Below are 26,721 nucleotides of genomic sequence, written 5' to 3' on the forward strand. Positions count from 1 at the left end.
GACAAAGTCGCTTTCTTTATATAGCAAGTCCACCCGCTATTGTGCTCTGCTTTCGCTCGGTTCCGGTGGGCATACTTCCACTGTTTTTCTGCCTCTCAAGCAGGCCGTCATGCTCTGGACTTTCCATCGGCTCAGTTGTCCAGAAAGAGGAATTGTCAGGGATAAATTCTGCTTGGGTACACGCCCAATTCCCGGTCCTCTTATTTCCCAAGGCGTTTCCAGTTCGAAAGCAAGATTGAAACCTCAGGTTCCTCCTTTGCGTGGTGGTGCCGTGTGAGTTCGCGGTGAGGGGTAGTCCGGCCAGCAAAAGGCGCATTTTGGTGTAAAAGCCAAAGGTCGAACGTGTCATGGCTCTGACTGAAGTCAAAATCTCAAGTTTATTTCTCTTGTCTATTTTTAGCAGGGCGCTGGATGGATGGGGTTTATCGAAGAGAGCACATCCACCAGCACGTTGGCAATCGTGATTTTTTGCTTTGTGTCTCGCCGCTTATCGACCTTAGACGGCTTCTCGCCCACCGCCTCCTGCAAACACCTCGGTCATATTCGGAGAACACGATGATGCCCGTCTGCATGATGTCTTTTATGTTTCGGGCTTTGAAGGTAACAGCTCGGGATACTCACCATGTGCGCCGGCTGGCAACAGTAAACCCTAACAAGTATATTTGCCGAAAGCCATATCGTCGGAAAGGGCAGCAGCCGGCAAAGACGTTCGACGCGCCATAACGACAATGTCTCGCTGCTCTCGAGATCCATGGTTTGGATTTTCTGCTCAGCTGCTGGACCTCACGAGCTCCTACAATAGAAACACTCTCTCGGACATGACCGATTATTGATGTTGTTGGTGATATATCCTTTCATCTTAGGTACCCTGACTTGACTCCACCACAAATCGTAATAAGCATAATAGCCCAGGCAGAAATTTGGTTTTTTTTCTGCCGGTCACTCGCTAGGACTCGGCAATGAGGTCGAAGCAAGCAATTGATCTGAGAGACCATCTCCGAATCCACCTGTCAGACCACGTTGTGGAGAGGATGGGGGGCTCAGTTGAAACGCGCTACAAGTTGCTACAGACGAAAGGACGATCGAGAAGGAAATCTCGGGAGCCCGAGCCTCGATATGTGCCCTACAACCGTCCGTATTTTTCTGCCATCGATACTCACGCTGCAAACAAGCACGTGGAAAATCAGCTGAGAGGAAGAAGTCCAATCAGACTCTCGCGAATTGACGGTAGATATCTGTTTACGGACAGTGAAAGTCAAAAGACGCCAGCGCTGTGCGAATACGAGTCACCGATCTGTATAATGAATCACCAAACGCCCTCCCCGGTTTCTCCCTCCCCTTCTCCTTGTATTTCCGTTGTATATCGTCACGAAGAGCTGCATATGGAAAGCTGATATTATATCGTCGTGATCTCCCCTTGTAGCTAACGGCCGGCTCTCAATGATGTTTGTACTTCTATTTGTGGGAATACGTTAGCTTGGAAGCTTCATGATTGCGAATTGTTTAAAGAGGCTCAAAACTTACATCTTCCGACTTCTTGATATACTCGCGGTCGACTTGGTTGCCGACACCTTTGAAGGTTTGACCCACCGCGCGGCTGACGCCAATGACAGGTTGGAGCAATATGGTTGGCGCATGTCGAGCCACCGCCCGGGCTGCCCCTGCGGCGGTCCCGCTGGCCAGGAAGTCTCCCTGAACAGCGATAATAGCATCGCGTGCCGTTGTCAGGTCTCGCTCGAGATAAAGACGCGCGGAACGCAGGCCTTGGATCACGCCCAGGGGCTGATCTGCATAGTTGCTGACCTGGCGTTGTTGGGACTCCTCGTATTCTCCCTCAACATCCTGCTGGCTCTGATTACTAAGTGTGCGCTGAGCCGGGGACAGCATGTCTTCGACTTCTTGCAGTCTGGTCCCCGTGCCGATCGCAACCTTTGCAACTAGACGCGCGAACCCGGATGAGGTCGTACTCAGTGCTTTAAAAGCGCCTTTCTGAACACTGCGAACCTTGAAGCCATCCTTCCTGATCTCGGCGACAGGGACAGCGACAATGTCACGGATGCCTATGCCAAGTTCGACAAGAGGTCTTGTCATTCCAATACCAGCAAGGACACCGCGAAGCTGGTTGTGTATGACGTCGGGTGTCCATATGTCGCTCAAGGTGTCATGTAGTGTGTCAAATCCTTTTAGACCGTAGATTATCGCGTGCTTGAGCTTGATGTTGGCTTTCTCAAGAGTCACAAAGTTCTTGAATTCAGACATACGGCCGCTTCGTAGACCGACATAGTCGACCTTCTTTGGCTTGTAGTCAAGACACAAGTTGACAGTATTGACTTCCAACCGTTGTATGAATGGAGGCTCGGCATTTGCATCGGTAGGCTTGGAAGAGTCGTCTTTGAAGTCGAAGAAGCGGGTCATAAACTCCAATGCGTCTTGGTCGACATGCAAGCGTAGTGGGAGAACGGAAGCCTAAAAGGTGTTAGTCGAAAGAACGGTCTACGAGTGTATCGTTACTTACACGAATGGTCATCTCCGTGGCTACTAATTCTGGCACTGGTCGAACGTTCAGGAGCTCTAGATGGATCATGGGCTTCATCATCTCGCGCATGTTCTTCTTGTCGTTGTGGAGCGTCAGGAATTTCTTCCAAGTAGAGGTCGGTACGTGGTCAAAAATCTCGAAATTTGTCACCCTGATATCGACAGAGTTTTGCACCTCACCACTACCAGGGGGGTGCACCAGAAAATCGAGAGCGAGACCTCTGAGTTCGAATCCAAGCTTGTTGGACGCACCACGCTGGAGTCGAAGTCGCTTCTTTCGAAGTTTCTTTTGGCGGTTAATGTCAGCTTGACTCGGTCTTGAGATGCCAGTCGTGGCATAGCTCTCTGTCTCACTCGCGACTTCATTACCCTGGTTTATCAGATTGCTGATCGAATGGCGAAGGTCTGAAGCTTCACGTGCTGAAGGTACGCCAATGTAAATGGAGTTGAACAAGCAGTCGCCGATCACTGTCTCTGTTTCTTCCTCAAAGGTGTTAGACCTGCGTCGGCTCGACTTGCGTTCTTCCAGCTTCAACTCCACTTCCTCGACTGCCTGCGTGATAGTTTCGCGGGTTCGTCGCCAGTCAAAGCCATCGTACAGGTTCCAGATGATGTTAACGCCTCGTACCCGTACCTGGATTGGGAACTGTTTCTGCTGCTCGTGAGCTTCTCCTAGCGTTCTCGAGCCCCCATAGATCTTGTCGAGTTGTCGATCATCCTGGTAAAATGGTCTGATCACTGCAGGAGTCGTCAGGTCTGAAGTGCCGAGCTCTTTTCTCAGGCTGCGCAACAAAGCATCATCGCTGAATTGCGGCGAGCTTGTGATCTCGAATGGATCCTGCTCCAGAAGACTCTCGACAGTGTCAGACTGGAGACCTCCTTCGCCGTAGAAATCTTCGTCTTCAAAAGCCATGGCTCCTTCCTCGTCGATGTCCGATCCGATCATGAGATCTTCTTCATCAGGTGATGGGAAGTCCGTCTCGGCATCGAACAGAGCAGAGGGCGCAGGGCCGGGTTTGACAAAAGCCTCGCCCGAGAAGGAGTTGACCATGTCATCGAGTGTCATAAGCCCGGGATCGAGCTGAGTGCGGAATTTTGGATCATCGTTCGCGATTGCTGGTGGTGATAGGCCATTGAGTACTGCAATTAGGGTCTGTGTAGAGTCGGCACAGGTCTCCAATAAGAAGAATTCATCGCGCAACTCAACATCGATAAACTTCTCGGAATTGGACTTGTCTTCCGTGATGCATACGGTCGCTTGTGCGGATCCAATAGTAGTGACAGTAACATAGCCTTTTTGCAAGAGATAGCTTTGCAGACGAAGAGAGTGGTTTGGCTGAGAAGATATACCGGGGGAAATTGTATTGTCAGGAGGTGAAGCAGTAGTCTGGTCTACAATATAGAGTGTTGCTGTTCGCATGTTCAACGTAGCCTCGAATGATTCGGTTGGTGGGACTGAAGTGGTAAACTTTGTGTTCGTAAGTAGTAAGACGGCTTTCGATTCCAAGTCTCTGGGTTGTAGACCAAGGGCGCAGTCGTGGAGCAGAACATCAATATCAAGCGTTTTGCTGGAGCTGCTCGAAGACTTGACTGAATCAACACCCGGATGTGACTTGTTCGGAAGCCCAAAAGCCGAGGGGTCAAGAACAGAGGTCGCAAGGTCGTGTACTTTATGCTCTACCTCTGAGGCTGTCGCTGTGTTGGTTAGAGACAGGAGAGTAGGGATGTCATACTCGACACAGATGTTGAACAACTTGGCCTTCACGACAGGTTCCGCTTCGTCTCCTACCATACGTGCCATGAGCATAGGATATTCTTCTGTGCAAGCCCCAGAGAGCACCTCGTGAATTATGTCGTGTCTGCCAGCTGGACCTGCATTCATACTGCCGATGGAGAGCGCATAGAGAGCCGGCAGTCCTACCTGAGCTATCTGGATGTTCTTGAAAGAAACGTCCATGGGCCCAAATTGCTCGTTGACGGGCACTTGGAGTCTTGTGTGGTCGACCCGAACCAGTAAAAGTACCCCAGGAGTGTCATCTTCTGGCAAGTACTTGGTGACGGCTGACAGCTTAGATAGCTCTTCAACAAGAGACTGGAGATAGGGTACAAATTCCCATGCGTTGATGTGCGTCTGAAACTTTGCGACTTGCACGTTCAATACCGACCCTTTCCTCCTCTGTCTAAGAAGGGTGTGGATCATAATATCATCATCGTTCTCGTACTTGTTCTTGGTGGGGGTGACAAGCGATAACAATCGAGCAAGGTCTTGTTCTTTTGGCGAGAATGAGTAGATCATACTCAACTTCTCAATAACGATATCGAAGTCTGAGTATTCGGATGAAGTGTTCACCACGGGCATCGTGACAGACATCCTGTCAACACTGACGAACACACGATCTTGTCGGGGGAGGACGTGGATTGTCGATGCTCGTAGTTCCAGAGAGCAAGATCGAGATGCCAATCTCACATCGAGCCCCTTCAGGTTTGCACTGAGCTTTGTTTGTGAAGAAATGCTTTCTTCGATCGCTGGCTCCTGGAATCGGACACCCCTACGCGGCGGGCCTGGGCTTTCTGACTTGTTGGCAAAGACGCCACTTGACAGCAGTGATGAGCTCATCTCAACAACACCAGTCAATCCGCCCAAAGCATCGAAATCTTCATCGAACTTCATCAGATCAAGATCAACACGAATAGGCAGTATCCGGGCGTCTATCCTCCTTTCGACTTGCCCTTGTAGCGTTGTGTTTGTGTGGGTAGCAATTGAGACCACACGTTGGGGAGTCTTTTGATCTGTTTGCCTTCCAGACAGGTCAAAAGAGATAACATCGTTGGTACCGGCAGTGAACGTGAAGTTTCCGATATGCAAATTTATGTCTGCAGGTGAGAAATGACCACTGACTTCAAGGTCGACGCGTTGTAGTTCGAGCTTCAACAACGCTTTCTTCTCGTGATCGGAAGGTGGACTCGGTCGCCACGAAGACAGATCAGCAAGTTCGACCGATTTTTCAGGTAAATCTTCAAGAAGAGCGACACGGAACTGTTCGATCTGCAACTGAAGACTTGGTAGTCTCTGGTCGGGAGCCGGACGAGATTCGGTAGCCCGCCGTGTCGCAGCCGGTCCTTTCGCGACATCCATCAGTGCAATGAACGAACGGATTGTGTCGGCATCTAGTTGCAACATGATCGGACTGGCAGCAACTTCAATAGTTGTATCAATAATGTCGTCCTCTTCAAGACCATCAGATGTTTGGTCAGATCTAGCAGGTGCGTTGAAACGCAGGGAAGAGCGACCTCCTTCAGCGTAAATTGAGAATGCACCTGGAGCCTGATGAAAGGCGGAAGTAGCCATCAAACTCTGGGAATTTACATCTCCAGCGTCTTGCATACGTGTACTAGCTCCGGAGGTTTGTCGAATACCAATATCGAGATCACGTAAAATCAAAATCTCTTTTGAAACGTAGTTCAGCGATGTGGCTTTTCCTTCTTGTGGCTCAACTCCAGCTTGTCGTTCAGAGACAGGTGAATAGCTCTGCAATCTGGGTGTAGGAGCTCTATCCTCAGACTCATAGCCAGGTTGTTCGGTCAAGTGCTGCGACAAAAACGGCGGGTCCAGATCTTCGTCGTCGTCTAGTACAGAGTTCCATCCACCTGGGAGCATCTTCAGATTTGGAGATCCTGGCTCCTGACCTACAGCGCTCATGTACATGCTCTCAGCCTCAGCGTGGCTGTAAACCACAGACTCCGCTAGATCGGTCTCGGCCTCTGGTTCTTCGGGAGACAAAGCTGGCGGGCTGTCAATAATGTTGTCGTCTCCAACATGTCTGGCACCACGAATGCTTCCCGTAGACTGAATTTCCCGATGCAAAAATCTTGAACTCGAGGCGGTCTGTGGGTCCTGCGCACTGATGAAAGATTGTCCACCTGGAGATTGTGACATTGTGCTAGGCGATCCTCTAGCGTCAATCGTACTCAGAAAGACAGATGATGACAGATCTTGGAGTATGTCTGATGCTGTCGGATCATGTTCAGGTGCGAACGAAGACCAAATCTGATCATGACCAGACGAGTTCTGGCTACGTCTGGATGCCCAGGAGATGTTGTCTTCACCGGGACGTATATCAAAAGAAGCAGTGCTTTGAAGCATCTCGTCAGGCAAACTCTCCTGATCGGAGTCCGACAGATATGCATGAGCTGGAAACTGAATGTGTGGTAAAACACCAGACTCTGCCAGAGATGGTTCGTGCTCCATAGGTGTGTCTCCCGTGTGTTCTTCTCTGCCACGTGAGGTTTCCGTTGCATAGGAAGCGAACAGATCAGCTACCGAGGTGCGTGTACGGGAGACTTGTTCTTCATGCAGCAAGTGAACACCAAGTCCTTGCAGGTTGATCTGTCTTCGCTTTCCCGTGGGTGCAGTTGTGTTTCCACCATCAGCATCGACATAAGCAGCCGCAGCGCGAACATCAATGCTTGCGACGTGTGCAATAATGATGGTAGGAGTTGTCTCAGGGGTGGAGTCCTGGTATGACAGCCTGAAGTTGACGTCTTTTATCCTTACCTGGACACGATCCACGATTCCTTGTAGAAAGCTAGCGACCATAGCAGGCAAACCCAAGCTTGTACCAGTACCCAAGTCGTCGCTTGTGTCACTCAAAGACGACTTGGCCATGTAGCGAGCCTCCAACTCTTGCTTCTCTTCTAGCGGTTCTTCCAACAAGATGGACCGCGCCAGACGCTGTGTTGAGGGAAGGCCACTGGTATCGTGAAAAGGAGGCGAGGGAGAGTGTATTCGTCTGTTCGTCTTGCGATGCTCGGGGGTCTTCGAGTCGTCGGCATTGTCGCGAGGCTCGGCAGGCACATCGGCGGCGACCTGTACATCGATTCCATCTAACTCAGCGATGATGCTTTGCTGGAAGAAGTTGGCGGGAATGGTCAGGCGCAGCGACAGCACACGAGCGACCAGGAGGCGAAGGTTCGGTGGGAGCTGTAACAAGGCCGTGAGTTCCTGGGTTATGTTAGCCAGCCTTCGAAAGGAAAGAACAGCAGAGTGTATACTTCGACATGAAGACCGACGTTCTTGAGCTCAACAGTGCTGGTCCTGCCGATCTTAACGCCCAAAGAGTCGAGATCTAAAGAGTCTACGTCCAGCAATGCAATACGTGATAAGGCAGCACGAAGCAGGCGCTTCTGGAAGTAGGCTGGCATCCACGAAGCCATGGTGGCGGAGGTGCTAAAGTGCAAACAAAAAACAAAAAGTCGCGCTCATCCAAGCATGCTCCTCAAGCGGTGATATGTCGACTGCAGTTGACGTATATTCATGTTACGGTACACGAACGACAACTAGCGGGGCACATGAAGACAGAAGGTGTTATGCGTCACTTGGCTACCGTTTCGTCCTGGGTTGGCCGCTCACTCTCACACGATTCAAAGAAAAGGCAGGCAGATAGGCATGTCTTTGTCGCCGCTTGATTTGTGGTGTCCACCTGACTGTTCAAACCATTCGCGTTAGAGTTGGTGACTCTCCGCATGTCACAATCGACTCCGTTATCACCGAGGGGTCCACCGTCATTTGGCTTGTCGATCGCTGCCTGACTGGATCGTTGTCGTCCGTGCACCCATCGCCTAGTCAATGGCGTGCCTGCAGTCCTTCCATATTTCTCTCTCGATCATCCGCGAAGCAATATACCATTCGTGCAACATATCCACCTCATACCAGTCGCAAGCATTGTAGGCAACTTTTGTCTTGATTTGTATCTGTGTAGTTGTTTGGCCTGTAATAGGTGGTTCTGTTTCACAAAATATGGATCAGCTCAGTATTCAAGACGATGCCGATGCTCAATGGCTAAAGGAAAGAGGTGTTCCGTCTTTTGAAGAGCCATTCCTTCAAAAATATCTCCAGGGCCGTGATGCCTTGATCGATCAAGAGAAGAAGCAGCGAAGTGGTCAGTCGAGGACCATCATAGCAGAGATATAGACATTACTGACTTCTTCAAGACCATGCCTTCCGGGAGACCCTGTCACCAATGGCTCGCGAGGCTTGTGCTATTGTTTCTGCCATCAGATTCGAGGAACAACAAACACTCTGGACCAAGGACTATGAAGACAGCCTGGCCTCAGACTCAAAGGATATCTACCCTGGAATGATGTTCACGCTGGCGCGTCCCAAGATCGAACAGTCAAAACTCTGGAAGATTGTCAAGAAGATGCCAAAGGGTGCTCTTCTGCATTGTCATCTCGAAGCAATGGTCAACATGGATTGGCTCATCGAAGAAGCTTTCAACACAAAGGGTATTCATATCAAGGCTGACCAGCCTCTCGACTCTGAAGATGCTCAATCCTCCGCCCCTTTCCTCTTCAAGTGGCTAAAGAACCGCTCTTCTGAAAGCTCTTCGATCTGGGAAAACTCTTATACTGTTGGCCAATGGATCCCAATTGACACCGCTGCTGATGCCTTCCCACGCGGTGGCCGCAAAGGCTTCGAAAAGTGGGTCAGAGAGCGCATCACCATCACTCTGGACGAATCTATCCAGCACATGCACGGTCCCAACGACATCTGGCGCAAGTTCCAATCGTGTTTCGGCATCATCTCCAGTCTACTGCACTACGAGCCCACCTTCCGCACTTTCCTCCGCCGCATGTTCGAGGACTTGATTGAAGACGGTGTTCAATACGTCGATGTTCGCAGCACATTCCTCGACCCCTTCTACAAGGAAGGCTCAGAAGAACCGGAAAAGGACAACGAACTCATGATCGATATCCTTGACGAAGAAATCGAAAACTTCAAAGCCTTGGGTAAAGGCTTCTGGGGTGCGAGGTTAATTTACACAACTCTTCGCAGCTTCGACTCCCGCAAAATCATCGAGAGCATGCAAGAATGCATTGACATGAAACTCCTGTATCCAGAGCTGATCTGTGGGTTCGATCTCGTGGGTCAAGAAGATCTAGGTCGCTCATTGGCAGATCTGACGCCAGAACTCTTCTGGTTCAAGAAAGCATGCGCGCAGAACAAAGTGGATATTCCCTTCTTCTTCCACGCTGGCGAGACCCTAGGTGATGGTGACGAAACAGATGAAAACCTGTTCGATGCGATTTTACTGGGTACCCGACGCATCGGTCACGCCTTCTCGCTCTACAAACACCCTCTTCTGTGCGACATGGTCAAGGAGAAGAAAATCCTCATCGAGAGCTGTCCTATCAGTAACGAAGTCCTTCGTCTCACCGGCAGTATCATGTCACATCCTCTGCCAGCTCTGCTCGCAAGAGGCGTACCCGTTTCCCTCTGTAACGACGATCCAGCCATCCTAGGTCACGGACATAGTGGCATGACCCACGATTTCTGGCAAGCGCTGCAAGGATGGGAGAACCTGGGTCTAGAAGGTCTGGCTTCTTTGGCGGAAAACAGTGTCAGATGGGCTTCCTTCGAGGACATGAATGCACAGCAATGGTCTCAAGAGTTGAAGGAAGGTGCATATGGCAAAGGCGAGAGGGCTATGAGGATGCAGCAGTGGGCAAAGGACTTTGAAAAGTTCTGTCAGTGGGTTGTTGTGGAGTTTGGAGAGGACCAGGATTTGAATCCTGATGAGTAGAGTAGAATATAGATTGTGCGAGATAGCTGTCTTGCACAATCTATCTTGCAGACACGAATGTCAATGATTCAAGGATGCGCTTGTGATCAATGTACTAGAACAGAAAAGCGATCAAACCGAGTGACCTGGTGAATTTTGTATCGCAGGCCTAACACTTGATGAAGAAAAAGCACATATCATCAAACACATGCAAAGCTCACAAGCACCAAGAAACACAGACAAAGGCCAACAAGCACAAGAGGAGTAGTTTGAAGCATGAAATTTGAATTTCTTAAAAGTATGTCACCTTGACAACGTGATGTTAGGGGGTTCTCTTAGACGTGGACCCACGGAAGTCTAGGCCAAATCTCTTCGTTCCCCTGCTGACTGAAAAAGACAAAAGCGACGTAAGGCACCTCCATCTTCTCCAGTGCAGACGTTCAATCTACCAACGCTCCGTTCCGAGCTTCTTGCGTTGAAAAGCAAGTAGCTCGGGCAACTCCTACGAGCTGCATCGCTGGGGTGTGTACGGAAAAGTACAGCGGGATCATCACTGGCACAAGGAAGGGGGAAAAGGGATAAAAGAGAGGGGAGAATGGGGACTGCAGAGTTAGAATGGAAGGTCATGAAATTAGTCGTAAAAGACTTGCGGAAAAAAAGATTTTTTGATTCTTCTTTCTGAGCCGTAGAACATCTACTCTTTGCGAGTAGGGGGTTATTCTTTCCCACGGTCGAATGAAGCCCTCCGAGTCCTTTCTCACGCCATCCCAACCAGCAGTACGCAAGCAATGTGTGGGACGAGACGCTTAGAAGAAGGTGGCGGGGCGGTGAGCGGCGAAGACCTTCTTGCCGGCGGTCTTGGGGATACGGTGAGGAAGGGGGAACTTGAGGTTCTTGGTGAGGAGCTGCTTGATGTAGGGGCGGCGGATATCCTCGGCCTTCTCGACCTCGACGACCTTGATGATCTGTGATGCGTGTCAGCCAGCGGGCAACACGAGGCCAGCGATGAGGAGGGAAACCTACGTGGATCGATCGGAAGCGGGCACGGTGGCGGGCGGCCATGTCCTGGTAGAGGGCCTGGACAGCCTCGCAGCGGGACATCTCGCGGTACTCCTTGTACATGTTGTGGGTACCAGAGCGAGAGTCGTAACGGATCCAGATACCGAAGTTCTTGACCTTCTGGGGGCGCTTCTCATGAATCTGCAGGCGCGTGTTAATCGCGTCACTTAACGCCAAACGCTGCAGCCCATTTCCGGGAGATAGCATTGTATAGGTTTGAGATAAGTCGTACCTTGTTGAGGGTAACGATCTCGCCGTTTGCCTTCTTGACCTTTCTCAGCTGAGACAAGAAGTACCAGAATCTGCTCTTGGCGACGACCTCGTTGGGAGCGAAGACGCGCATGCGGTAGAGCTTGGGGGTGGGGTTGGCATCGGTGGGCAACAGACGGCCAACGACCTGGTATTCCTGAAGGCGACCTGTACGGCAGTATGGTATTAGCCCAATTGTTCCTTGCTCTTTGATGCTGACAGTCGACCAAGCCAGCCGATTCGATCCTTTCAAACCCTCCTCTTGAATGCGCAATTTTCGTTTCCTCCATGACCTCGGTCGAATTCTTCAGTCGTATCGAATGATTTGCATCAGGAACAGTCGTAGCCAAATTGGACCATATTCAGGATTGCAGACGATGCGAGCGAAGATGCGAGTGTGCGCAGGCCAGATGGAGTGGGATAATCGGCGGTGGATCGAACTCGGCGGTAGGACGACGTGCGTGATGGAAAATTTACTTACTCATCTGGAGAAATGTCAGTATTGCAGTTGCGAATATGTAGCTGGTATGTAGACTCACTGTTGCGTTTGCTGGAAGGTTAGTACAACGTAAATTGTCAAGTCGCTTGAGGAGAGAAATTCCTGCGCACAGTCGGTGGAGTTCCAGCGCGCCAGACTCCTCGTTTAGCGGAACAAGCCGTCACTGGAGCGCGCTTTCCTTGGCGGCTGTGTTCTGCTCGGCGCGGTCTTACTTTTCGCCGGCGTCTTGAAGCTTTGGCCATTCAATCCATCCATCATCATCAACATCACATGCAAGGCAAGTGCCTGTTGTCGACTGACACTCTGTGTAGGTTCTTCGTGAAACTTTGCCTTTAGGTCATTTCCTTCATTGTATCCTAGTCGCGTGGACTCAACGGCAAGATGAACAGTGTCACCACCGAGTTCGGACAGGCGATGATGGCAAAGGGAGGCTACGAGCTCGCTAGCACGCTGTCGCCAGTTGCACCCAAGTATGACAGTGGCCGCCTATATGCTCTGCACAGAGAAACGAATGCCTTCAGTGTTCAGTCCGACTTTCGCCATGCTCTCTCGCACATCTCGTCATGCAAACTAGCCAGGAACGAAGTCAATGCCTGGGCCGATGTCTTTGTCGCATACTGGAAAGCCGTTGGCGAGATACTCATTGCCGAAGAATCACTCAATCTGGGAAAGAATGCATCCAAGCCTCAGGGTAAGGTCGCCAACTGGGATAAGGTCTATAATGCCTGGAAGGACCTGCTCAATGCACTGTTGAGAGGCTACCAGCTTGAAGTCTTCGACGCCTGGACAATTCCTTGTCTTTATATGGTGGGCAAGTACTTGCGTGTATTCGCTATCAAGGCAGACGAGGCTGCTTTTCAGAAGGGTCAAACTGCGTTCAATGCTTTTGAGGAGGATGTCGGCGACGCAGAGGGAGGAAATGACAAGCTTGAGGATGCTGCACGCCAGATCAACAGAGTCTTCAGTCTTTGTGTCGGCGACAGGTCTCCCATCGAAGAATCTCGTAAGTGGGGCGCTTACTACATCGCCAATCTGCAGTTCAAGACATACTTCAAGGTGAGCATAATGCCTCATGACCCCAAGGCTGGATGTACTAACTATGCATGACAGCTGAACTCGATTGCTCTGTCACAAAACGTCATCAGATCGCTCTCAGCGACGAACACAGACTTACCACCTCTTGATCGCTTCCCTCGGTCTCAGCAAGTCACCTACAATTACTATCTCGGAGTCCTCAAATTCTTACACGAGGATTATGCGAAAGCAGAGGAACACTTGACCATAGCTTACAACAAAGCATTGGCAGGATCTTCTCGCAACATCAGATTGATTCTGACGTATTTGATTCCGACCAGACTCATCACTGCCCACGTCCTACCAACACAAGCAATGTTGGCGCCCTATCCTGGCCTTCAACGACTCTTCGCTCCTCTCTGCGCTTGCATCAAGAAGGGTGACCTGGCCGGGTTTGACGCTGCTCTACAAGCAGGTGAGGAGGAGTTTGTCAAACGTAGAGTCTATCTTACACTCGAGCGTGGCCGTGATATCTGCCTTCGCAATCTCGTCCGGAAAGTCTACCTTTCTGGTGAACTTGAAGCTCCAAAGGAAGAAGGCGCAGAGCCGGTCCGAAGAAGTCGTATACCTCTCAAGGAGTTCACAGCGGCACTGAAGATTGGAGGCGAGACTGAGCTTGAGGGTGACGAAGTGGAGTGTCTGCTCGCCAACTTGATCTACAAGGGCATGATGAAGGGCTACATTTCTCGCACTCACGGAATGGTCGTGCTGAACAAAAAGGGTGCTTTCCCTGGTACTGGCGTCTGAGCCCGGGTGCTTCTCTCACGACATGCAACCAGGAGGCAACATCTGCCCTCATTAGCGTCAAATCTCAACACGCACACCAGAATCGCCTGCAATCACACCAATATGAATGCACCAATACTATCAGTACAGGCGAGCATGGATGCCTTCCTCACCATGATGCACGCGACACGCCCTCGCTTACAGGCAGTAGCTCGTAGTAATATCTTCCAACCAGGGGCGCAACTGGCCAGTATTCATCGGTACTGCGGACGACATCGGTACATGAGATGATGACATGATAATGATGCAAAATTATAGCCAGGCTCTCAAGGATGACTTGAGGACACTTAAAAGCCAATGGATCCATAGATTAGGCAACAACTTCATATTGACACCGGGTTTAGCTACCTACCCAACAATATCGTTCCATCTTCTCTCTTTCAAGCCTGTTAGTTTCGTGGCTCGTCCCCTCGTCCTCCGGAGTTGACAGCGACTTGGCGTGCGTCAGGGGAGCATCATGATTTTCCTGATTAGATGAGCTACTCTGCGGCCGCTCCCTTGACCATCATGCAACCCACAGCACCATGTCTTCAGCAGTAAACATCACTCCCCAGCCTAACAGCCAGAAACGCAAAGGCGGTCGCGCGCCACTACCAGAGGTCGAAGAGAACTTCACGCGACTTCCGCCAGGACCCGGCGACAGGACCGAACGCGCAGTATGCAAGCATTGCGCCAAAGAACGCAGCTGGCACACGACCGAGCTGGTCAAGCACCTGGACAAATGCGCTCAATACACGCCTTCCAAACGGCAGAAATATACGCGACCGTGGCGGATTGAAAGACCTGGTGAGGGTAGATCGCCGAATCAACCGCAATCGCAACAGCCGTCTCCCCAACAATTGCAGAGTAATGGTTTAGACCTTACGAGCCGTAATGTGCGAGTCGGACCCACCGGCATGTTCCAATGGGATGGCGGAATGGTCACTGCAAGACCACCGACCAGCAACAATACCGATGGCAGGGCGGGGGAGGATCAACATCAAGCAGACGGCGTAGAAGACGCAGAACCACAACCACAACCCCAGCCACGTCCACAACAACAGAACCACCACAACCTCCACACGCCCTCCCAATCTGTCGGCGGAACAACCGACTACACAACCACCCCCACCTTCCCACAGCGACACCCTCAACCACCACAGCCTCCGTCGTCACGCCCATCAACCCTCCCTCCTCCCATCGCGGACCCAGACCAACGTCTCCACAGCTTCATAGACTATGAGCGAGGTGCAATGGCATGGCAAAACAGACCGGAAGATCTAGACGCCATAGAAGCATGGTTACAACATCACAGATTCGACATCGAAGACATCAGAGAGATTTCGGAGAACAGATGGGCGGATTCGTGGGGTCTCAAGTTGGGAGATTTGTACAGGATGAAGAGGGATGTGCAGACTTTCAAGATCTTTTCTGCGAGGTAAGAGGTGGGGGCAAACGGTTCGAGAGGGAGGGGTTGTGAAGGGCGATTGCTTCGTCTTTGCGAAAGCCAGAAGCATATAGCTCTGGTACTTTCTCTGTCGATGACATCTCTCACTGACCACTGGGAAGGATGTATCAGGCTTCCAATATGTATACATAGAAACGACGCATATGATCCAGTACAAGAATGTCCAAGAGTATACCAACAGTTGGTTTCTTTTCTTCTCTTCCCCTCCTCATTTGCAAGCTGCAGACATTCTTTCCAGATCTCTAGCGGACTTCTCTGACTTTTGTTTATGAAGAAGCATTGATCGGTTTTTATTATAGCCACTGTGTGTCTTTTTGATTCCTCTTGCAATCAACTGTATCTAGCCGAGTATCCTTCTTCACAACATCATCCTTGTAAGCCATCGTAACAGCATCGGAGGTCTAACACTCATCGTCGCCGAAGAAGTGGTACCGTTGACAGCAACCACACTACTAACATTTCTGCCAGTGTAGCTCTTGATATAGTTCACTGCAACTCAAAGTCAGCCATCATCATCATCATCCCTCCTATAACAATTTGAACTCAGTAAAACATACCTTCCCAATAAGCATCCTCAAAAGCCTTAGGGTTGCTCCTCACAAACTCCTCACAAGTATCCGCATACCTATTACATCCACTAGTCTTCCACGTCCTATTCGCCCAACCACCGCAGAAATTGGTATTCAACACCAATTGCATATTGAAGAAATGCGTACTCATATCACAACTTTCCGCCGGAATTGCAGCAGCAGGAATGCCCCAGGTACTAGGCTCTGGCTTTCCGGAAACGATGTCAGAGGGTATGGAGCTGCGAGGAAAGAACCAGACGCGTATACCAGTCTGCTGGGTCCATTCTGTAGCGTAGACGCCGCCTGAGTTTGCATTGAAGCCAGTGCCATACGAGGCAGTAGAGGAGGATGACATACTACATCCAGTGTCTTCCAGATCTGTGCAATCTGTGGAAGTGAGGTTGGAGGAGATGATGACTTGGGAGTTTGTGCAGGAGCCTGTGGCATTTGTGTAGCCGGTTATCTTGTTGCGTGGATTTGTGTTGACGCCCTCGAGGATGTCTAATTCGCCGCCTATGGGCCAAGTGGGGCCGGACATCCAGCTTTGGTGCTTGTCAGTATAGTGTTTTTTGGGTTTGAGAGGAGAGTAGAGAAGGAAACTTACAAGGCAGGCCATGTTCCACAGATACCTCCAGGCATATGTGTGAAATCTGCTATGAACAAGCCATAGCTGTAGACCATTTTACTATTCAGTCTGACTGCTTTTCTGCCACTTTTGCTTTTACTGCTGATGGTGGTTGTATGATCGACTCCTATGCGAACTGCTCCGTTGGTTCCATTGCTGATCATGTTATTCGATAGCGCATAGCTTTGATTGACATATGCAGCATATCCTGATCCCGGTGGATTCGCATCATCTTCAAAGTCGAAGCCGGAGAAGAAGTTTGGCCAGCCTTGGTATGTGGTGTTGAGGTCGTACGTGTATTTGTAAATGGTTTCGTTGTGAGTGGTGGATTTTGCTGATGCTGTAGTGGAAGCTGCCACTGAGACTGCCAGTAATAAGATGGTTTGGCGCATCGCAATGTATGGTTTGCAATGGGAAGTGCGACAGAAAGTTGAAATTTAAGATGAGAGGAAGCAAGCAAACAAAGAAGTGGGTGTTCAAGAGGGGTCATGGACTAGATGACAGGGAAGGCACGACGCTATGCCGGCAGTGCAAGACTCATGGTCACCGCCTAGAACAAAAACGACATACCAGATCATATAGATACAACTACGCATAAGGCAACATCATCAGTGGTTTGTCTGCGGGTAACTGTGCGAACTGCGTTGACTATCGAACGGTTGGAATCCGGCCGAGCGACGTTGAGAAAAGCGGTCGCTTCAACCACTGCCGAAGGCTGACGACCCGAACACCCAAACCATGCACTCTCATCACACTAACAGTTAGAGAACAGACTGGAGAGATTTATCGGATGTAATTGACCTTGATCGTCTTGGTATTAGACAATTTCTCCAAGAGCTGACGCACAAGAGTAGAACGCAGAGAGGTGCTCCTGCCGCAGCTCCCACGTGCTAGCACAATCATCACCCTCGCTTTGCCTCTACGTATTTCTATGTAATCCCAAATCCTCGCTAATGATATCGGCAGCACGTTCAGTGACTGCATACACGGTTGCTAAAATATTTCCCCTGGGTATGATGGGAATGACACTCGCGTCTACAACCCTCAAATTTCGGACACCTTTCACATTCAGACGACTGTCCACCACGGCCCCTAGAGCGCATGTACCACATGGGTGGTAGTTTGTCATCGCAAAATCTCGCGCCACCTCTTTAGCATTGTTGATCGTATCCGTGGGGTAGCCCTCGGGAAGCCGTCTTCCCCTGGGTTTGATGATCGATGCTAGCGGTTCTGTTTCTGCCAGCTTCTCCAGCACCTTCACGTGTCGGGCATGTATCTCCAGATCAATGGGGTTCGAGTAGTAATCAAAGTCGATCTTGGGCCTGATCTGAGGATCTGTAGAAGTAATGTGGACACTCCCGGCGGAGAAAGGATGAGACAGCATGGAGTTCAAAGTGATGAAGTTGCCGCCCTTCGAGCCATCTTGAGTCTTCCGACTTAAGAATGATACGGCGGTTGCTTCGTCGGCAGATTCGATAGCCTTTCGAATGAAGCCATTGCGTTTGCGTAAAAATGGTGAACAACTTCCATCATCTTCCAAATGCCGATCGAGCATACTCTTTAGTTTGTCATGTCCCTCCGGGTCTAAGAATGGCGCAAGTGGCGTATAAGAGAACATGAAGGCGCCATTTTGAGTCAAAGGCCCAGATCGATTTCCTTCGTACATCCTTCGTGCTTTGTCAATAGGCGTTGGCCTCGGTACTGGAGCGTCGTCATTGACCTCGAACGAGACCCATGCTCGTATGTGGTCTTGCAGGTTATCTCCAACAGCCGGATTGGCGTAGACAACGTCAATACCGTGCTGCTCGAGGATAATAGGGTCGCCGATACCAGACAGCTCTAGGATTTGTGGCGTATTGAATGTACCTGCAGCAAGTATGACTTCTCTCTTGGCTGCAACTTTATGGAGAATGCCGTGCTGTGAGTACCAAACACCACGGACTATTGGTCCCGAGCTGTCTTTGCCAATCGCCAGTCTGTGAACCATTGCGTTCCTGATGATCGTCAAGTTCTTCCGCTCAAGGATGGGATCTAGATATGCCACTCCTGCATGGCTGCGTTCGCAGCGATCTCCAGTGATATGGCAGGTTGACGTATGCCCGCCGATGGCGTGTCCAGTCAGTGGGTCGCTTACGTTTTCCAGGTCCAAATTGCGAAATGTGTCGAGCCAAATTTTGTGAAGTGCTGTGACTTGTGATGGGAATGATGTTCGAACTGGTCCATTTGACTTCCGGATAGTTTCATCACTGTGTATGATGTTTACTTGCTTCTTGACTTCATCGTTTGGCGGCTCAATGGTCTGAAACTTCAGGAAATATGGCGCCAGAGTCTTCCAATCCCAACCGTCGTTTCCAAGCTCCGCCCAAACATCAATGTCCGCAGCTGAAGGGTAGATGATCGCCAGTGAGTTTATTGCGCTGCTGCCGCCTATGACGCGCCCACGGGGGTGCTTCATGCGTCTGTTACTCATGCTGGGAGATGGCTCCGAAACATATTGCCAATCGAACTTGGGGTCATCCAAGACGCTGCCTGCTAGACCAGGGGTATAGACACGGTCGTCGTCACTGCGATCCTCACCGGCCTCTAGGACGAGCACTGACACATTGGGGTCCTCTGACAGGCGATTCGCCAACACGCAGCCCGCAGTGCCACCGCCGACAATGATCACATCGTGCTGTGCCATTTCGAAAATGGACTCTTGATACTTGATGTTGATTCTCGTCTGTAAGACGGAAGTGCGACCAGGACTTTCGGAACGCATTCCAACGTCAATGCGGTATTACTGCCTGGCTCTGACAAGGAGGCGAACGAAGTGCTGCCAGCATAAGCTACTAAACATCTGTATCTACCAACTTTGATTACCACTTACCAAGATATTGCGTATGTCTTGCTATCAGAGAGCAAGAAGAAGTTGTATGGATTGAGGCGAAGGCAGGACTTTATTGAGCCCTGAGCTTAGCACAGTTGCAAGTGTTCAGGCTATTGATTTCGTGTGGCGTAGAGAAGAAGGAAAAGAGGAGATTCGATCTCGCGAACTTGCAGAAGTCTCGTGTCATGTTCTACGAATGGCAACGCATGGTGAATGCATGTGCAGGTGTCCTAATCTCGCTTGGCGGCACTGAGCCGCTAATGGCGGTTGGCGCAGAGGCTTTGCTATGTCTTGATAAGCCTGTCAATTCTGGTGGTATCTTGCGGTAAGATATAGTGGCTACTATATCGCAACCGGCTCCCGGGTCGACTCATCGCTCATGCTAGGTAAAAGTCGCACCGTCATCAGCTATTAGCTCTAGTGCGCGTCGCTACACACTGAGATATGGCAGGTAAAGCCACAGATGACGACTGGTCTTATAGCGACGATACGAAATAGAGGAACCATAACATGACTGATAACGTGGATAGCCATATTCAGGTAGAAAGGATGTGTGAGCGACGAGTTCGAGGGCTTCGCTCTTGCCAAGAACAGACCCGTGTCTTGCACCTCTTCTCGGCTCTAAGCCAAACATTCCTTCTTCCATCTTGGTTGTATGCGTACAGATCGATCTATTAAATCCGATATAGAATACCATTGTAAAGACAGCCTTGACCATCGATGATGATGGTGGTGTTGACTAGAGCTCTCACTGCGCTTTGTGGTCTAATCATCTGCTTTCAGGAACGCGGAAGCAAGACTCTGGGCACCCGAAGCCATGTACTTTCGCAACACAAACCTCTGTAAAGCTGCTCCGAGAAGTCTGTTGTATGTAGTTGACATTATGTTCATTATCTGTTCATCATGATCTATATATCTTCGCTTCGTAAAATCACTTTTTGTCCGATTGAGGTCGGTTCGTCATAACTTCATGTGCCTCTAGCACTTGACCTTCAGCTTCCATCCAAACGCATAGACTCTCGAAGCTACCACAAGAGCTGTTCCGACAGCGGCTGAAGCACCAGCCCAAGCTTGTGCATAGATATAAGTGTGTCCGCCTGCTGATACGAGAGCACCGCCAATGGGAGGTCCGACCAGAGAGGCGAACGACAGGAAGGTGAAAACCATGCCCATGCGTGTGCCAACTTTGCTGATATCCTTAGTCATGCGTGCGACTGTGGTAGGGATAAGAGACTGGAAAGATGCCAGTCCCAGGCCGTAGAAGGAGACAAAGACGTAAAGAGAGGTTTGCGAGTTGACGCCCATCCAGCAGAACGCGAGTACGTTCACATAGAACAGAACTGGAATCAAAGTGTTCAAAGCGCCAAGGTAGCGGTCTGCGAGATGACCAACCAAAACGCGAGCTGGTATACCGACGACGTTGAGGATGATGAGCAGGGTGACCGAGTTCGAGTAAGAGAACCCTAGGATATCGCGTCCGTAAGAAGAGATGTAATAATTGACGAAATACAAGCTTGCCATCTGCATCTGTTGTTAGTAATGTTCGTGTGTAAAGGATGTTGCGATAGCACGAGTTTGGTGCAGCTACCAAGTTTCGCGGAAAACATTGGTAATCTCAAGTTGAGACAAGAAATTGAACATTTCTCAATGGCTGTAAACTCATGATAGATGCATGATTTCAAACTTACGTGAAAGCACATGCCAATACTGAACAGCATGTATTCGATCTCCTTGAATGCCGAAGTGTCGACCAGAGGACCAGACTTGCGAGGTGGCAATCTAGGCTTCATGGCAATGCCAGCGGTGCATAGACAAACCAAGTTGAGCAGACCGAGGACACGAATTGTCCAGCCGAATCCGATCTGAGGAAGGAGTTGACGTGCAATCAATGGGAAGATAGCACCACCAGCAGAATTACCGGTGGTTGCCAATGCGACTGCGATACCCTTGTGGCTGGAGAAGTAGGTGCTGAGAAGTGCCATAGCAGGAGTGAAGAGAATGCCGGAGCCAATACCAGTGCATACACCTTGCGCAAGGAACAATTGCCAGTATTTGGTGGAGAGAGAGGTCATGAAAATGCCGATAAGCTGGAAAACGGTACCCACGGCGAAGGTAGGTACGAAGTATCCAGCGTCCATTGCACGACCAGCAAAGGTTCCGAGGAAGAAGAGCACCCAGACTTGGATCGATCCAATCCAGGAAATCGTTGAGGCGGTCTCTCCAAGGTTGGTCGAGTAGTATGCTTGGAAGGTTCCAAATGAATTGACATATCCCCAAGTGCAAAAGACGACAAGCCATGCCATGGCGCATTGCAACCATGCTTTGAAGCCGCCATCCGGTGGTGGGCCAGGTTCGGCCAAAGAATGTGTCGTTACTCGTGATGCGATGCGGTTGAGGACGTTGCTCGCTACTCTCTCAATGTCGGTAGATTGTGGGCGTGTCTCTGGTTCGTAGATCCCCTCCTCATGAGGCTCTCGTATGCTCTTCTCGGACCAGGATGATGGTGTGGGTGTGAGGTCGGGGCTTGAGGAAGCAGAGCCTTTCTCTGTTTCCGAGTAAACAGACTCCCGCATGGTCTTCTTCTCGTCGATTTGAGCCATTTTGCTTTAATGTTCAGAAGTTGATGGGGTATTCAGCCGCAGAACTAGGTTTGTGTATTTCGAGATATAGAACTACTTGAGATATTCCCGGGACAAGCAGGGGTTTTGTTCATTGAACCAACCATTGACAACTGTGAACCCATGATCGAAAGGCTCTAATGAAAGACTCCCTAGGGCGCAGGGCGTGTATATTGTGGGTTGGGCGTGAAGCGTCTGTGTAGGGCGTGCACAAAATTTCACGATATCCAAGATAAGGCGGGTATTCACGGACTTCCACCCGCTACGGAGCTCATACTGATAACAAAGTCTTCATCCGGAAGACAAGCCGTGTATAAGGAGCCTGTCCGAAGGCGAATAGAGGCCAAGTTCATGGTGCCGGTACTCCGTATTCCTGAAGAGAATTCCATGTGCATATCTCAGGCGCAGGAAATATATTTCTTGTCATCATGGGTCGGTTGATGGCTCGGTGTATCGGTGCATCGGCACAATTGCGTCGCGAGACAAAACGAGTCGTACTATCTGAGTCGAAACCACGGAAATCAGTGTGACGATTTACTGGACATCTGATTCTTGCTGTTGGAAAGAAGGAGAGGTTCGTGACTGAGGGAAGGACGAGTGGTTGTTGCCAATCTGCAGCCTTGAAAGCCTCTCGGCAATGGCAGTTGTCGATCCCGACTGCACTTCACACTCCCTCCTTCCGTGGTTCTTCCTCTCCCAACAGCCAAAGTGACAATTGGCTGTTGTGCCTTCTCTCGCGCGAGCCGCATCTCTCTCAGTAGTTCCTTCTTCACAAGCAGCTCGGTCTGTCTATCTCAGTCGTGTGCTTTCATTCCAGACATAAGTACTTCTTCATCACCTTCGCCTGCTCATGTGACCCCGCGTGTCACTCTTGCCACAAGGCAGACATTCACCACTCACCTTAGCAGTATCCTCTCACGAAAGCCACTCTTTTACGAACCATCACCATGTCCTTCAGTGCGACTGGGGTCCCCAAGCCACTACAATCGCGACCGAAGAAATCGCCCATACAACTACTGCGATCAGCCTCTTCACCATTCGGCAACCATCCTCGTCGCAAAGCTGCTACTACCACACCTCAGGCTGGAGTCAAAAGATCGCAATCGGAAATCAGCAGTACCGACCAGCCTCTTGACAGCACAGGAATTGTCACGACATTACCACCGTCCAAAGTACCACAAGATGTTGTCTCCCTCATTCGCTACATACAACAGCATACATGGACCGATATACCAGATCGCGCAGCAGGCATGAACAGCACTCGAATAGCTGAGGTCCTGAACTTTAGGAAGAACATGCCTCCGATTGTCTCAATAGCGCATCTCCACGCCGTATCAGCTTCAACCACAACTACAGAACGCGAACTCGCAAAACTAGTCCACTCAGGAATCGTAAAAAAGCTCAACATACCCGGCAGAGGGAAAGGTGGATTCGCAATAGGCGAGGGCGTTATCCTAGTCGAAGACTGGATAAACACAATACAACAAAATCAAGCACTCTCGCAACCACTAAAAGAGAAATACGCAAAAGTGCTGGAAGAAAATACATCCTCCTACACCGTACCAGCATCACTATTTCTCCCAGAAGAAGTATCAGAACTCATCGCAGCCGGCTTCATGACGTCCACAAGCGCATTAAGCGACCACCTTTACTCCCTCCCGGGCACAGCATCCTCCCCCGGTTCCTCATCCCTAGCAAACTCCTGGTCCACAGCAGCAACAGGAACCCTAGCAGCCACAGGAGGCTCCTCAGCCGTCCACTTGAACGGAGGCGGTGGCCGCGGCCTCCACCTTTCTACCTCCTCCTCATCCTCCAAACTCTCCTCAGCAAAACAACCACAAACCCTGACCTTCTCCCTCCCAAACACAGGAGCATACCTCCAAACCCTCACAGAAGCACGAACACATCTCCTCGTCCTGCTCACAAAGTCATCCCCGAAATACAAAGAAAGCACGAAAGAAATGTTGAGGGAACGATGGGATGGTGGTATTCCGTTGGACGATATGCAGAGCAAAGCCAAACGAGCTAGAGGAGAGTGGAATGGTGTGTTACCGGGCAAAACGAAAAAGTGGAAGCAGTTTTATGGTATGGAGTTCGAGTGGATTTTGGAGGAGTGCTTGGGGAGTGGAGGGGTTGAATGTTTCAAGACGAGGAGTGTGGGGTTGGGGGTCAGGGTTACTTGATATTTCAACACAGATACAATTCTCCCTTCTACAGAGCATATAAGATGTTTGGCATGTTTGAAAAGTTTGATATGATTCTGTGATCTACAGAAGCTTGTGTTTTGCAAGAGAGAAGCAAAAGCAAGAAGAAAAAAGAACGCCATTTGTGTGGGTAATGCTATCAAAATTCGCGGTTCAGAGGAGGATATTTTTTACATCTACTCTTCATCAGTATCGGTATCAGTGTCCGTCTCACTCTCCGTCTCTTCCTCTTCGTCTGTTCCACTCTCTTCGTCACTGTCGTCATTGCTCTTGAGTTTGGGAGACGATGCCTTCTTCGTAGCACTACCACGAAGGGTGGCCATTTGTCCCGCAATAGTATCTGCAATTGACGTGTTAGCATGAGACTTTCTGATATGGTACATTTCAAGGCACTCACCTTCTTCGGGTTCGGAAATATCCTCATCCTCCCACTCTGCCTCTTCGATCTGACTCGGGTCGTCAACAGACAGGATAACATCCCTCTTGTCGTCAAAGCCAATATAACTGTCGCAAGCAAGGTGCATCTGGAACTTGTAGTGTGCAGGTTGCGGGGGAGCTTGGAATTGCATCTTCAATGTCTGAACATTGAAAGTAGGCTTTCCGGAAGCGTCCAAGATGGGCTTGTCGAAAGTGGTGAAGGTGAAGGGAGGAACAGCGACCTTGCCTTGACGCGAGTCGGCGAGGAAAAGGTGCCAGCGGGGAGAGTGGTCGCGCGAGAAGTGGGGAGCGTGGGCGAGAGGGGGTTGATGTTGCTTCTGCTCGGCGGGGTCTGGACGAGCGTTGGCCTTGGTGTCGGTCTCGTCGGGGTCGATGTCTTCGAGGTCCGAGGGGTGGACATCAGGGATGTCGCGAGTACCAGGAGGGATAAAGCGGGCCTTGACGACGAATTGTACGAGGGAATTGGGGGTGATGTGCTTCTCGCCAGTGACCTTGAAGAAGGTGCGTTCGATGACGAGGCGGGGCAGCTGAGAGGCAACCTTGATGGCAGTGTCGAGTTGAGGTGTGGAAAGACCGGCAGATGAGGCGAGTTCGCGGCGACGAGCGTCGGGGAAGTTCATGAAGGATTGGATGGTCAAGTGACTACGCTGCTCGATCTTGTCTTCGATGGCCTTGACGACTTGCTCGCTGAAGTGAGGCAGTTGAAGAAGAGGAGGCGATTCGGGAGCGACGGCTTGGATCAGGTTTTGCGAGGTGCGGTAGGCGGCGAGAACGGGGTTAGTGAATCCATAGGCCAGACAGATGGAGACAAAGGCTTCGTTGAGGGTAAGGGCGGTAGGTGCGAGCTGGTACTTTTCGTCGTTCAAAGTCTGGTCATTAAGCTCAACACGAGCCAGGTAGGCCCAGAGCAGCGCAAGAGTCTTGCGACGAACCGTGTCGTCCATGTCCTGCAAGAAGCGGCGGTCCTTCTCAGTCAGAACGTGGGCTTCCGAAAGAAGACGCTTCTCGAGCTGGCCAGTTCCAGCATCAGCCTTGTGGCCGTGCAACAAAGCCTCGAACTCTGCGCCGGAACTGAGCAAGTTGACAACACCGTGGTCGTCAATGCGCTCGGTGAACTCCTTGAACATGTTGCCAGCGCTGTTGACCAAAATCTTCTCGCGCGTGACCTTTTGCGATCCGTACCACCAGCGGCCGACAAAGTATGGAAGCAAGACTCCCAACAAGGCTCCGTAGACGATCAGAATGTATTTTCCATTACCCTCGGTGATCAAGAACTGAGGAAGAGCGATACCAAAGCTGGTGCTCTGCTTGCCGTCGGGGTTTCCGTATTCGATAAAGTTCCTGCGCACATCCTCGTCGGTGAGAGCCTTGTAGGCCTTGATGACCTCGACCCAGCGCTCATTGACTGATTCGGCGGTCTCGTTCTTTGATGCGTCAGGCACAGCCTTGTCCGGGTGCATGGTAACAGACAGTCTGCGGTAGCGGCTCTGGATCTGCTTCTCGGTTGATGACATGGGGACACCAAGAATCTCATAGGGATCCCAGATCTTAGGTGTGCTGCGCTGTGTTACAGCCATCAGGTAGACCATCAAGGCGATTGTGGTCCATCCTACACCAGCCACAATCATGCGCTTGATCTTGCGCTCCCTCCTCTTTTGCCGTCTTCGGTGTGCGTCGATGAGGTCTGCATGTTCGGGTGTATAGGACGACTCGATTCGCGTCGCTGTGTTCTCAAGGTCTGAACTATTGTAAGTATGTAGACCTGAATTGACAAGGGAGTGGCATATACCTTTGCTAGGCTTCAGTAGAGAGTATGTCACTGGTAGCGTGACCAGACCAGCTACCGTCACGAAGAAGAAAGGGAAGAACTGGCCCTGCTCGTCATAGCTGTATTCGGTCGACATGGCGGCGGCGCCTTTCTATTGTACGCGGGTCCAAGTCGGTCTAGGTGCAAAGTCGCAGTTGCTGGTATACAGCACAGATAGGAAAGTGGGCGATGCTCGAGGTCAAACGCGCTGCGTCCTGACTCTTAAGTAGAATAAAAAATAAAGGAGAGTCACAGAGTTGGTTGAAGCTGGAGAGAGCACATGCAACAGCAATTGCGATTCGTGTCTTCTTGCGCCTCGAAACTCCAAAGCCCGCATCTCCTTGGCGCCCATCACCTTCCATTAAGCTCTACTCGAGTAG

At 50.6% G+C, this 26,721-nt stretch overlaps 12 protein-coding genes across 12 annotated transcripts; 4 read left to right on the plus strand and 8 right to left on the minus strand.

Annotated features, from left to right (window-relative positions):
- Positions 1–1,130: 1,130 nt before the first annotated feature.
- Positions 1,131–8,011, minus strand: M438DRAFT_396819 (uncharacterized protein). The gene is made up of 4 exons (XM_029909281.1): positions 7,588–8,011; positions 2,516–7,537; positions 1,525–2,466; positions 1,131–1,455 (listed from the first exon to the last, which is right to left on the minus strand). Exons 1-4 carry the CDS (start codon positions 7,747–7,749, stop codon positions 1,438–1,440), a joined length of 6,144 nt encoding a protein of 2,047 aa, XP_029761158.1. The 5' UTR covers positions 7,750–8,011; the 3' UTR covers positions 1,131–1,437.
- A 185-nt stretch (positions 8,012–8,196) lies between these two features.
- Positions 8,197–10,227, plus strand: M438DRAFT_296024 (Metallo-dependent hydrolase). Its single transcript, XM_029901892.1, has 2 exons — positions 8,197–8,474; positions 8,527–10,227. The coding sequence occupies exons 1-2, from the start codon at positions 8,333–8,335 to the stop codon at positions 10,116–10,118; spliced, it is 1,734 nt and encodes a 577-aa protein (XP_029761159.1). The 5' UTR covers positions 8,197–8,332; the 3' UTR covers positions 10,119–10,227.
- A 131-nt stretch (positions 10,228–10,358) lies between these two features.
- On the minus strand, positions 10,359–10,818 carry M438DRAFT_345185 (uncharacterized protein). Its single transcript, XM_029905389.1, has one exon. It carries the CDS (start codon positions 10,722–10,724, stop codon positions 10,455–10,457), a length of 270 nt encoding a protein of 89 aa, XP_029761160.1. The 5' UTR covers positions 10,725–10,818; the 3' UTR covers positions 10,359–10,454.
- Positions 10,819–10,903: 85 nt separating this feature from the next.
- M438DRAFT_374227 (ribosomal protein L18ae) lies at positions 10,904–12,146 on the minus strand (the record flags this gene model as incomplete). The annotated part of the gene is made up of 5 exons (XM_029908489.1): positions 10,904–11,062; positions 11,121–11,297; positions 11,389–11,573; positions 11,887–11,890; positions 12,117–12,146. The coding sequence occupies 5 exons, from the start codon at positions 12,144–12,146 to the stop codon at positions 10,904–10,906; spliced, it is 555 nt and encodes a 184-aa protein (XP_029761161.1).
- A 34-nt stretch (positions 12,147–12,180) lies between these two features.
- M438DRAFT_296032 (COP9 signalosome complex subunit 12) lies at positions 12,181–14,134 on the plus strand. Its single transcript, XM_029901893.1, has 2 exons — positions 12,181–12,960; positions 13,015–14,134. The coding sequence occupies exons 1-2, from the start codon at positions 12,286–12,288 to the stop codon at positions 13,723–13,725; spliced, it is 1,386 nt and encodes a 461-aa protein (XP_029761162.1). The 5' UTR covers positions 12,181–12,285; the 3' UTR covers positions 13,726–14,134.
- On the minus strand, positions 13,800–14,151 carry M438DRAFT_204747 (uncharacterized protein). The gene has a single exon (XM_029899363.1). It carries the CDS (start codon positions 14,069–14,071, stop codon positions 13,874–13,876), a length of 198 nt encoding a protein of 65 aa, XP_029761163.1. The 5' UTR covers positions 14,072–14,151; the 3' UTR covers positions 13,800–13,873.
- Positions 14,152–14,195: 44 nt separating this feature from the next.
- Positions 14,196–15,400, plus strand: M438DRAFT_345187 (uncharacterized protein). The gene has a single exon (XM_029905390.1). It carries the CDS (start codon positions 14,289–14,291, stop codon positions 15,183–15,185), a length of 897 nt encoding a protein of 298 aa, XP_029761164.1. The 5' UTR covers positions 14,196–14,288; the 3' UTR covers positions 15,186–15,400.
- A 169-nt stretch (positions 15,401–15,569) lies between these two features.
- Positions 15,570–16,797, minus strand: M438DRAFT_354982 (uncharacterized protein; the record flags this gene model as incomplete). Its single annotated transcript, XM_029906998.1, has 3 exons — positions 15,570–15,700; positions 15,769–16,322; positions 16,385–16,797. 3 exons carry the CDS (start codon positions 16,795–16,797, stop codon positions 15,570–15,572), a joined length of 1,098 nt encoding a protein of 365 aa, XP_029761165.1.
- A 514-nt stretch (positions 16,798–17,311) lies between these two features.
- On the minus strand, positions 17,312–19,462 carry M438DRAFT_204761 (alcohol oxidase). Its single transcript, XM_029899364.1, has 2 exons — positions 19,275–19,462; positions 17,312–19,220 (listed from the first exon to the last, which is right to left on the minus strand). The coding sequence occupies exon 2, from the start codon at positions 19,164–19,166 to the stop codon at positions 17,325–17,327; it is 1,842 nt and encodes a 613-aa protein (XP_029761166.1). The 5' UTR covers positions 19,167–19,220; positions 19,275–19,462; the 3' UTR covers positions 17,312–17,324.
- A 790-nt stretch (positions 19,463–20,252) lies between these two features.
- Positions 20,253–21,724, minus strand: M438DRAFT_238543 (MFS transporter, MCP family, solute carrier family 16, member 10; the record flags this gene model as incomplete). Its single annotated transcript, XM_029899495.1, has 2 exons — positions 20,253–20,795; positions 20,963–21,724. Coding segments are annotated over 2 exons (1,305 nt in total), but the record flags the coding sequence as incomplete, so codon positions are not given.
- A 1,016-nt stretch (positions 21,725–22,740) lies between these two features.
- On the plus strand, positions 22,741–24,173 carry M438DRAFT_204789 (uncharacterized protein). Its single transcript, XM_029899365.1, has one exon. The coding sequence runs from the start codon at positions 22,840–22,842 to the stop codon at positions 24,073–24,075; it is 1,236 nt and encodes a 411-aa protein (XP_029761168.1). The 5' UTR covers positions 22,741–22,839; the 3' UTR covers positions 24,076–24,173.
- A 1-nt stretch (position 24,174) lies between these two features.
- Positions 24,175–26,708, minus strand: M438DRAFT_204819 (uncharacterized protein). Its single transcript, XM_029899366.1, has one exon. The coding sequence runs from the start codon at positions 26,436–26,438 to the stop codon at positions 24,273–24,275; it is 2,166 nt and encodes a 721-aa protein (XP_029761169.1). The 5' UTR covers positions 26,439–26,708; the 3' UTR covers positions 24,175–24,272.
- Between the last annotated feature and the right edge of the window lie 13 nt (positions 26,709–26,721).

The sequence above is a fragment of the Aureobasidium pullulans genome (genome assembly GCF_000721785.1).
Source record: "Aureobasidium pullulans EXF-150 unplaced genomic scaffold scaffold_8, whole genome shotgun sequence".
In the NCBI taxonomy this organism is placed as follows: Eukaryota; Fungi; Ascomycota; class Dothideomycetes; order Dothideales; family Saccotheciaceae; genus Aureobasidium; species Aureobasidium pullulans.